The 11340-nt window shown below is 41.6% G+C and overlaps 1 protein-coding gene across 1 annotated transcript; it reads right to left on the reverse strand.

The window, feature by feature from the left end:
• Positions 1 to 10190: 10190 nt before the first annotated feature.
• Positions 10191 to 10871, reverse strand: LOC105919233 (gamma-crystallin M2-like). Its single transcript, XM_012854515.3, has one exon. The coding sequence runs from the start codon at positions 10791 to 10793 to the stop codon at positions 10239 to 10241; it is 555 nt and encodes a 184-aa protein (XP_012709969.2). The 5' UTR covers positions 10794 to 10871; the 3' UTR covers positions 10191 to 10238.
• Positions 10872 to 11340: the final 469 nt, after the last annotated feature.

Raw genomic sequence — 11340 nt, forward strand, 5'->3', positions numbered from 1 at the left:
AACCTTGAATAAACTGTCTTTAAACATCACCTGTCTGTTCTGGTTGAATTCTGGGTCCTCTGGTTCTGGTCCTTACACAACCTGACTAAAGAGATGCTACCAGGAGAGCGGCATGGTCAAGCTAACTGAGATGTGGCTAAGCACACTAACTCTGGACACAAACAAAAACATCAGTGGTTTTCATTTACTCCTAGATGACAGAAGCAGGGGGTCTTGCTGTGTCTGTGAATGATAGATGGTACAACTCTAGACATTTAATAATCAAAGAGATGCTCTGCAGTAAGGACATTAAGCTACTAGTTGGAATGAGACCATACTATCCACCATGGGAGTTTACACATGTTATCACAATAACAGTGCATGTTCCCCCCTCTGCCAATGCTGCTACAACCTGTGATGTCATCCACATTGTTACCAGCAAACTCTAAACACAGGTTCCCCAGAGCCTTTTTCTGATCTCTGCGGATTTTTAATCAGGTCTCCCTGTCCTCCACTCTCCTCATCTATAACCAGTATGTTACCTGCTGCACCAGAGACAATAAAATGCAGCTCATTAACAATTTTTGTCAATATTTCTGACCCCCATGCAAGACACTCTCAGGATGCAGGAAGTTAGAGTTTAACAAGTTGTTTTGAAAATGATGATGACCTTTGATAGGAGATCGTGGTCCAGGACACGGGAAGGACAAGAGGGGAGGAGGTTTTCTAGAGAAGTGGAGGCAGTGGTATGTATAGAAAATTGTAGGTGGAGATGGATGTTTGATCTAGCTTAATGAAGTCAGACGCTAGGAACAAGAGAGCAGGATCTGTGGTTTTGGCTGGGTGAGATGGTGGCATTGGAGAGCAGAGAGATTATTTGGAGGACTAGTCGAGGGGCCTTGAGATTGCCGGTCGTGGCATTTTGAATCCACAAAGGTGTAATGCCATCTTATGCGTGACAGACTTCAGCTCCCAGCATGCAACACGATCAAACTGACTCCCAGCCTGGTCACGTTATCTCGTTGCTATTGAATGACATAAAAGCGCTCCACACGCCCAACTTATTCTTCTTCACTGGCACCACGCCAACTGGGAAGACATATAGCTGTTCCTCCCGTTGGGATTTCCCCCATATGGCACGGGTTCGAGTCCTCGCTGGGCCGAGTTGCCGAACTAACTTGTCCCTGTTTTCCTATGCAGGAGGTTGACTTTAAAAGTGCTTTGAATTCATTTTTGATCCTACTGGAAGCCGCTATCTACCAGTGATCATCAGACTCCGCTCTTGTTTTGGCCAAACAAAGCGTCTGAAAGCTCAGAAACTGTGTATTTTTTTTCCTTTTCCTTCTGCTACTCTCGGACACGCGCCGCCGCCACAGCTGCAGGACGCCCACGGATCCGGAGCCGGGACATCCTCACTGAGGCAACGTCAGAGTAAAGAAAGGATTTTACTCTTATTTCTCTTTTTCACCCATAAGGTGATATTTTGTGCCTGGGCAGAACCTATTAGGAATTAGTTTAATGCCTAATTACTCTGAGATGGAGTTTGTTTTAACTGTGCTGGATATTTCTGATGTGTGTGCATGCATTTCATAAGTGATTTTGGCTGGGTTGTTTGTGGTAAACTGGCTCCGCTGAGAACTGATTTTCTATTCTCTTCCTTTCTCCAGCATTTTCCTTTGAAAATCCTTTGTTCTGAAGCGAGACCGCCTCCCGATCAAAAGTCCACCCAAACAAGGCAGGTGCGTTTGATACGTCATTAGGGCCGCCCCTTTTATGTACCGCGTGAAGCCGTAGGTCATATGTCGTCATAGCCGGCATCTTGATGCAGGACGGTGTAGTTCTAAACGGTTAAGCTTAGCTTGTTGTGGAGCGCAGAGGCGTTGTTCATCTGGCTTCAGATCTGTTTCCAGTACTTCAGTGGTGCTATCTGAATGCTATTTTGTCTTTCAATGCTGCTGTCAAAGTGCCGACTTTTTGAATGTAATGTCAATCAGTCTTAAACAATTGTGAATTGATTTAAGCAGTGCTATCTTTCATTTAATCCAATTTTGACTTATTTTATTTTCATCTATTTTCTTTTGCATGTTCTTTGAGTAGCGAGTAGTGTTTCCTAGTGTTTACTAAGTAGAATAATTGCTGTAACAGGGAATTATATATTTAATAAATAATAACCTGTGAAATAGTAATTGTTTGTGGTTATTTTGGTCCAGATGTTGGATGGTCTCTAAGAGCAAAAGAAGTACCTCTTTTTGAATTAACAACTGAATTAACAGACATTTTCATTGGTTTGTGATAAAGAAGTAAGGGTTAAAACTCCAATTGCAGTTATAATTTGAGCTATCAATGTTTGCTGGATAAGTCTAATCGGTCAACAACGGGTCAGATCACACTTTTCCAGCATAAATAAGTTCATAACAGCTAATTAATAAATGCATTATTAGTGTTAATCATCACAGGCTTATAGCCCTTGGATCACAACCATTTGAATTACATTTGTTATAGCTACTATTTGAGTTTGAATGATCGATTATTAAATTAGAATAGCAAATTACAATTAATAATAATATCCATAATCAAACAGGTTTCTGGCATAACAAAGGTAACTGAGAAGTTGTAATCTAGGCAGATGTTTTTGCAAAACGTGTATCAAGGTTTGTGTTGATGACATGGTGACTCGGTGATGTGGTGACTTTTAAAACCTTGAGAGCCAGCCGTACCACGTGACTGGTTCAAGAAATGAGATGCCGGGTTGCACGTCATTATAAGGACCAGCAAAATGTTCCTAATTCCCCCATCCCATCTTGTTGTCTTGGGATCATTGACAATACATTAAAGTATAAATTTTAGCTTTGAAATCAACAAGAAAGAGGAGTGTTGGATCAGACAGAAAAAAAGTTTATCCCAACTTATATAAACTTGATATCTTTCTTCTTACTCACTCACTTCATCTCTGCCCTGTTAGAATATACTTTATGAACCAGTTGTAACTAATACGGTTGAATGATTGCTGGTGGTCTACTGATTAAGCTCTGACACTTTCACAGTCGAGTCATGGGTTCGGTTGCCCACTGAGGCTTACAATGTTTCGATTTTAGCTTGTATTAGAGATTTATTTAACTCGGTGAGGCTTTTTCCTCAACCCTTATTTGTTTCCACTTTCCCTTTCAATTTAGCTATTTTATCATAAAGGCAGATTGGGATCATACTAAAATAATGGGCAGAATTTCTTTTTGTCATTACACACACTGTTTATTTATTCAGTTTTAAGCTTCACCCCAAATTCATGTCAAACAATCCCTCTGTATGTCATCCATTTATTGATGGCACTTTGTAGCAAATGTAACCATTAGCCTGATGCCTCGACATGAGGGACGAGCAATTGGATGGAAAGCCTTAGCGCTTCTAGAAGTTTCATCTTGCCACCGCTGCTAAGAAGGTGAAGTACAGAAAAAGTCAGGCAAGTTAACCATGGGAGGCTTGGAAGCTCTCCTGGAAATAACCTTAAAGGAAAAGACAAGGAGTAGGTTGGCTAGGAATACTAGGAATACTAGAAACAACGGCATCAGAACGCTGCGGTTTTCTGGCTTGAAGTACCACACAGAAAGAACACTCAGGTGTTGAATGACTGGCAGCCAGCTTTTTATGTACATGGGCTGATGAGAGATTGGAGGTGTGCTGGAATGCTGGTACAGCCTGGATTTGGCACCGCCTTCCAGTGGCCACCTGAAACACTACTAGCACAACAATCATTGGCTGCATCTGAAAAGTTCTACATCTCCTAGCTCCTGTTCCTAGACCTTTCATGAGGTCAACAGTAAGAACTCTATCGTGGGGAGAAAAAGAGGTTTGGACTGCTGAGCCGACGAAATCCCACATGGATTCTACTATATTGTGGGCCTACAGCCTTAAAAGAAATAATTAAAAAGTCCACGCTCTCTTCTCTCTGGGCATTTTTGTTTTTCCATGAGGTGGTCTGTGCTTATACCTTATGTCACGAAAAGGATTGTGGGATTCCTTTGCGTGACAAAGGAATCCCACAAGCACCAGTACACGGCTTAATTTAAGAATCTGATAAGAGCAGTGTACGTCGTTTTATCCAGTGAAAGGCAGCAGTGCGCCAGGTGGCATTTAGTCTGCCGTAAATAACAAATAGAAGAAGATAGATGAGGAATACCTGTTGAGCTGCACATGCCGGTCTCACCATGCAGAGAGGAGGTGAGAGAGGGTAGCACCACACAAAATCTGCACACAGCTCAGTAGGCAGGGGAATACTATATTAACTTCTGTATGAACAACACTGTACCACTGATAAAGGTAAGGTGTTTCTCCAATAACAAGACCTGGAACAACCCTGAAATAAAGGGCTCTCCCTAGGTAGAAAAAGAGAGCCTTTAAATCAGGAACCAATGAGGAGCTAAGAGCTGTGCAGAAAGAACTGGGAAGATCAAGAATAGCAAAAAACAGGAAGAAGATGAAGGGCCAGTTGCAGCAAAACAAAATTGGATTGGAAGAGTCTGAAACAGCAGCAGCTACAGGCCTGTTGCACTGACCTCACATCTGAAGACCCTTGAGAGGTTGGTCTTTAACCATCTTTAGCCCCCAGTGAGGTCTTTGTTAGACCTGCTGCAGCTCACCTGCCAGCCTCACATTGTATCATGTACCTACTGCATAGAGCACTGACCCACCTGGAGAAGCCTGGAAGCTGCGTGAATGAGGATCATGTTCCTTTAACTCTTTGCCGCTTTTATTTTCATCCAGCCAGGACCTCTGAGGGACAAGCTGGAGCTCTTCGGAGAGGACCACAGCCCGTCTTAGAGGATTCTGGACCACCTCACTGGATGCCCACAGTATGACTAAGAAAGTGGAGCACCTTACCCCAGTTCTAAAGTCCTTACACAGGCTCCCTGTATCTCAGAGAATAGCCTTTAAAGTACTTCTGTTTATAGTCTATAAATCACTGAATGCCTTAACACCAAAATACATCACAGACTTGTTGTTAATGTATCAACCCTCAAGACAACTCAAGACTTCTGGCTCAAATTTACTGGTTCTGGTTCTGGCATACCCAGTCCTTATGCTCCACTTATCTTGAACAAAAGAAATTTAAAAGTGCTGAAACCCTGAGCTCATTTCAATCAAAGTGAAACACCTATTTGTTTAGGGTTGCCTTTGAATGTTAATGTTCTATTTAAACTGTCGTAATTCACCAAAACTTAATTAGATTAAGCTTGTGATCCAACTTATCTTGACCTGCTGCTCTACTGTAATGCACTTTCCTCTGTATGTCTTATTGTCTCGTGTTCTCTTCATGTATAGCACTTTGAATTCCCTGGTTACTGAAATATGCTAGACAGATAAACTTGCCTTCTATTCTATTAGGTTGCTTGTGCTATAGTTGAGAGCGGTGTTGATCAGCCCAGTGTAGTTACCTAGGCAATGCTGTTTGTGCTCTGGAAATGCTGGAATCTTTTACCCTGTATTGTTTTTTCCAACTGTGTGAGTTTTGTTTTGATGTGACTCACATTAACAGTCTTCTCTTGCCAGATTCTCTTTGAGGCAGCCTTTTGAGTAACCTCAGTACCCAGAGCTCTAAACTATCTAAAATGTCACCTGAAGACTTGTTTAACCTCTGAATAACACTTTGCTTTCTTGCTTCTGCCAAGTTGCAAGCTCCAAGAGGAGCACTCCTTGTTGGTTGAGCTAAGATTCCCCCTTTTCACATCTTTTCAGGAGATTGACCCTATCAAATAATGGGTTGTTGTCTTGGATTTGTGCCAAGAACATCAAAGCTTGTATTAAATTATTGAGCAGTGTTATTTTTTGGGAGCAATTCATAAGTTATTTCTGAAACTGTCCCAATTTCGTTTTTGTTCTCTGATGATGCATTTCTCTTGTTCACTGGCTAACCCCTAAACAGTTAATTTCCCCATCAGACTAGCTTTCAGCTTCTGTGAAGATTTTTTTTAAAGGAATCTAAATGGGTTTTGAACCACTTGAAGAATTCACAACCTTGTTGTTTCTACTATATTTACTGTGTAAATTTGGCTTAGACAGACACCTGCGTAAAAAAGGAATGTGTCACATGGCAGGCTGTTTTTTTTAGATTTTAATTTAATTTTGTATTATTCTAGGCTTGTTATCAAAATATCTGTCTTTGGACCCATGCTGTTATCCGTGAACTAAACTTTTTTCTTTTAGGGCTTATATGTTGAGAATTCATAACAGAAAATAGCTGGACTACAATGGCTCCCACTCTTTTGGCACTCTGTAAAAATCTTTAAAGCAAATAGATTTGTTGATTGCCGTCCAACCATCCTTTTGGGAATAGACAGCATTTAGAATTCTCCGACAACATTTTACAAGGTTGGAACATAAATTGAGAGGGATCTTTAACCATTCCTCTTGGCCCAATATCTTTAATTGTCTAAAGAACAGAACTGCTTCTATTGAAATCCTCTGTTCCATTTAAAACCCAGATGTCTTATAGGCCATTGCCACTGGAAAAGGTTGAGATTTAAGATTGGGAAGCATTTCTGTGTTGACTTGGCTGCATATTTTGGATTATTATCCTAGTTAAAGACCCAGTTATGACCAATTTTACGTTTCTGACAGAGAACACCACATTTTTATCTAAAATGAAGAGTTCCTTTAGGCCAAACCCCTCTGCGCAATGCCATGTTGGGCCCAGCCATGGAAAGGCACAATTAATTAACTACACAAAAAGAACAAAAGAAACTTATGAAACCTCTAATTTCCAGAATACACACTATAAGCATATTTTAATGACAGCTCCCAGGAGAAAGAAGTCACACTTGGAATCCCCATGATGTCATAGAGCACGCTCCGTTATGCACATTATTAATCTGGGACTGCTCCTATCAAATCTGTTTGGGGAAAGGAGGGACATTCAGCAGAACTCTCTGAGCCGATTGGGCAAAGTGACACCTAGTGCCGGCCTAGCCAATCACGGTATCAAATATAAGCAGCAGACATCATTAGAAACTACAAGAAGGTAAGCTAATCAGAAGGTGAGCTAGTCAAGGCACTTATTGCTGTTCTTCTCTCAATAATGAAATCATGGATTCTGACAAACCAGATATGATAGCAGCCGCTATGCATGTGTTGCCATGTTTATTTTGGTTTAGCTATGGGCTTGGTAGCTCTCTCTTTTGTTCTGGTATGTCCCGCCTAAAACAACAATACTGCCCCAAACTGTTTGTGGTTCGGACACGGTGCAAGATGGATTCTCATGTTTATGTGAAAGCACAAATACCGCGAGAATTCATCTTGCAGGCAAGGTTACATCAGGATAGTAAAAGACTGGATCTTCGAAGATACCTTGGACCCAATGTAAGTTGCTGTTTTTGTATCTGGCGTCTGTGCCCTGGCCCAAAATAAAAATAGCTGCTTGAAGCTGGCTGTATGAGCTACCGCAGAAAGAATCTGATAAAATTGTAGCTTACCCAAGATGAGACATTGTCCCTAACTACAAAGTCTTTTTTCCCTGTTGCCTGCAGAAACTGATGTAGATGTGTACACCAGGCAGACCAGATGCTCACCCCAGCCGCTATATTTATAGTGGACACATGTTTTTCGTTTCATCTAACCTTCTGAACTCAAAGTGCTTTACTGTTCATCACAACGGTTTACAGAAAGAGGTTGCGTCTGTACAAAGAAAATAAGGATAAAACGAAATATTGCTTAATACGTTGTATTTTGCTTTGTTTGCGGGGCTTTGTCAGGGTTTAGTTTTGATCTGGTTTTTGTTCACTACTATTTCAGTTCTTCCTCCTTGTCAGGGTTTAGTGATGTTCTGGCTTCATTTATTGTTAGTTTTCAGTTTCCTTCTTCCCCTCTCACTCAGCTTTCCCTTCACTCCTGCTGCAGTCAGTCACACCTGTCAGTCACTAATTAGTCAGAACTCACTTCACCTGCCAGCCTCCCTACTTAAGCCTCCCTCTGCCCTCACTTCTCTGCCGGTCCGTCTTCAGTACTCCACTACTCCTCGCCTGTCTTCCTGTGTCTCCCTACTTGCTGTTGGAACCCTGCCACCTCTGCATCTCAAGTTACATTTAGCCTGTTGCTGGATCCTTTCTGTCTCATTTCAGTCTGTAGTGTTGCCTCGGCCTGTTTAGACTCCTCTCTGTTCCAAGCCTCATCAACTGTTGGTTTACCTGCCTCTCCTGTGCTCCATTTACCTCAGCCTCCCATTGTTACTACCAGCTGCTTCTGTGCTCACCCTCCTGGACATTCTCTGCCAGCCCTCTGTGTCTGTCTCCAGCAACTGTGCAAATATCCTGCCTCATCTGTGCAAATAATCCTGTCGTTACTCAGATCTGCAAGTATTCATCCAGCCAAGCTATAAATCCTGTCGTGACTCTGACCAGCTAGTATTCACCCAGCCAAGCTGCTAATCCTATTGTTACTCAGATCTGCAAGTTTTCATCCAGCCAAGCTATACATCCTGTTGCTTCTCAGATCTGCTAGTATTCACCCAGCCGTGCTGTGGATCCTGCTGCTGAGCTCTGGTCTCCAAGTACCCTCTCTGCCATGCTTCTGGTCCTGCTTGCCAGCTCCTGCACACATCTACACCTCTGCTCCAGTTCAATCCTGCATCTCTGGTTCCACCTACCATTATTCATCTTCCTTACAATAAACTCTCTATTTTAGCTCTGTGTGTGCGTGCTCTGTCCGGGTTCATTCAAGAACAAATCATGACAGGCTTAACTGCTTGAATGCCAACATGCCAATGAGCGTATTCTTACAAAATTTATTTTGGGTTGTGCTTTAAAGTTGCAACCAATCTTGCTTCAATGGATGTTTTGAAAGTCCAGTTATTGTAAGCATCGTCTGTTTTTTCTTCATCTCCTCTTACTAATATGAATAAAGTGTGTTCATACAGTCTTTATAAACATGCTAAACTGTGTCTTTGCTATATCAGATGCTAACGGTAAAGCACTGATAATGCCAAGATGGAAGATGCCATTAATTACTACTACATTACTACACCAGGCAGGTATTCATAAGATAACTGACAGAGACTAAGTGCTTTTTGGTTATTTCCTGATAATCAGGTGGACTTTGTAATTTTAAATTAATATTACTAACTTTTTGATAATTGTCTTTGGCACTTATTAATAGTTGTTGCATAATTATCTGTTCCAGATGAATTCCTGGTAGAGTTCACCAGACCTTATGTGTTAATGTTAGCTTCCCTAAAGCTTATTTAGCTTCACTCAGTCTCTAAAGCTGAAAACGATTACTGAACTAAGTCGGCCCGAAATGGGAATATAATAAATTCTGGGTTTCTTTCTTGGTGGGTTTTATTCGCAAATAAACAAACCAAAAATGAATTCCAGTGCATCTCCCAAGATAACATAAAGGTTCTTAAGTTTTTGATTTGACATATTTACTTGGACTTGACCAGGATTAACACAGAGTTCTGTATGCAAGCAACCATATATAAAAGTGAATTTATAACTAACTTTTAATGTTCTGTTTTTTCTTTGTTTCACCTTTTCCTTGCTGCTTATTGTACTTTTTAAGTCTTGCCTTTTTTAATTCATGTTTCAGTGCTCACTATTTGGACTTTCTTTATTAGGTTATTCTTCAGTTTCCCAATGTTCATTGTAGGCTATATGTAGTTTTTTTTTCTGTTGGATATTCCCTTTGGGTTTTCTTGTTCAATCTCATTCATTTTTTTTGTTTTGTTTTTTTCTCCTTCTGTTTCCCACACTGTGCTACCTTGCTATCAAGCTCATTCAGTTCAGCTGTTACAGCTCATTATCTCTCATGCCCCTCACCTGTTTCCCCCGCTACTTCACCTCCTGTTTGTCTTTGTCTTGTGGGATTATTTCAGTTTTTGTTTATCCCAGACCTGTCCACGTTATTCTTGTTTTTGTTTGTGCTTCTTCCTCCTCATGTCTACGTTGTGCTTTTTTTGTCTTAATTTTTCTTTAAACATTTTCTGCTCTCTGACGATGAGTCACCATCCTGCTCCCGCCTGCCTGTCTACATTTGGGACATATAAAATGTGTATAGTGATTACGATAAATATATAAAACCAGATATAAAATTGTAAGACACAAAAAGATATACGGAAAGAAGTATTTATTAGTTTTCAAAAAAACCCGCCTTGAATCAGTGCAGGTTATTTGTGAATTTAGTGAACATAATCTTTCAACATATGCAGTCCAGTAGTTTCCTTTTCCATTTGTATCCCAGGTTGCTCAGAATTTTAGGTCAACATATGTCCTTCTCTAGTAAAAGGAATCCATGATGCGCCTCATGCTCATGAACCTCATGCCGCTCATTCCCATGCTCATGAAATTCCTGTACTCTCCAGGCCTCATGTACCACATTCTTCCTCTGTAATGGGGCTGCTCGTACATCAGCCAGTGGCCCTCCATCACGTTACATGACATGAAGTTGGACATGCTGAAGCGATCCATGATGCTCTCGCAGTCATCCATCAGCTCGTGCATCTGCCCCTGGAAGTTGTCCCTCTCGTAGATCCTCATCCTGTAGGAACCTCTGTACATGGGGATCATGCGGCAGGACCTGATGCCGTCGGTCATGCCCATCATGCTCATGTAGTCAGCGTACTCGCCTCTCCTCATGAAGTACTGGTTCCCCATGTAGTTGGGACGGTCGTAGACCATGAAGCAGCCCCTCTCCACCCTGCAGGAGTGGCAGCGGCCCATATAGGAGGACAGGTCAGAGCAGTCGCTGGTGCACTCGTAAGAGCGGCCCTGGAAGTTCCTGTCCTCGTAGAAGACGATCCTGCTCATCATGTTCATGCCAGTGGAGGTCATTTTCGTCTGAGTTGTTCAGTACAGGTGGCGTTGCTGCTACTGCTGCTCTTGGAGCTGAACTGCTTGTTGGCTTGATGGAGACAGCACCCTTTTATACCTGGCAACCAGGAGGCCCCTTTGTGGAAAACACACTGACCCAGCAACATAGCGTGAAAAGACATTGATCACTGAGGTTTCTCTCATTTACAGCTGTTCTCTCAAAAGACCTTAGAGTGGCAAATTCACATGCTGTCAGACAAAGCCCTATTCAAAGGGTTAACAAGAACAATGGCACCTTTCTGACACAGTCAAAAGCTTTGAGGTATTGTAGCACACTAAGCTATCCTCAGCTGTGGAAAAATTTTTTGCTTTACTGACCTCGCTTAATTATAGTTATTTCTCAAATGTACTCAAACTTAATTATCAAGTAGTACAAAAAAGATTGTTTTCCAGTGAAGACTACTTTAATACTATATAACAATTAATGAGAACAGCCCGGGCAGATTAAGTTAAAGTGGCAAAGGAGAAGAACAATGGAGCTTAAATAGGTAGGTCAGTCAGGGTTTAA

The sequence above is a fragment of the Fundulus heteroclitus genome, chromosome 15 (assembly GCF_011125445.2).
Source record: "Fundulus heteroclitus isolate FHET01 chromosome 15, MU-UCD_Fhet_4.1, whole genome shotgun sequence".
NCBI classification, from domain to species: Eukaryota; Metazoa; Chordata; class Actinopteri; order Cyprinodontiformes; family Fundulidae; genus Fundulus; species Fundulus heteroclitus.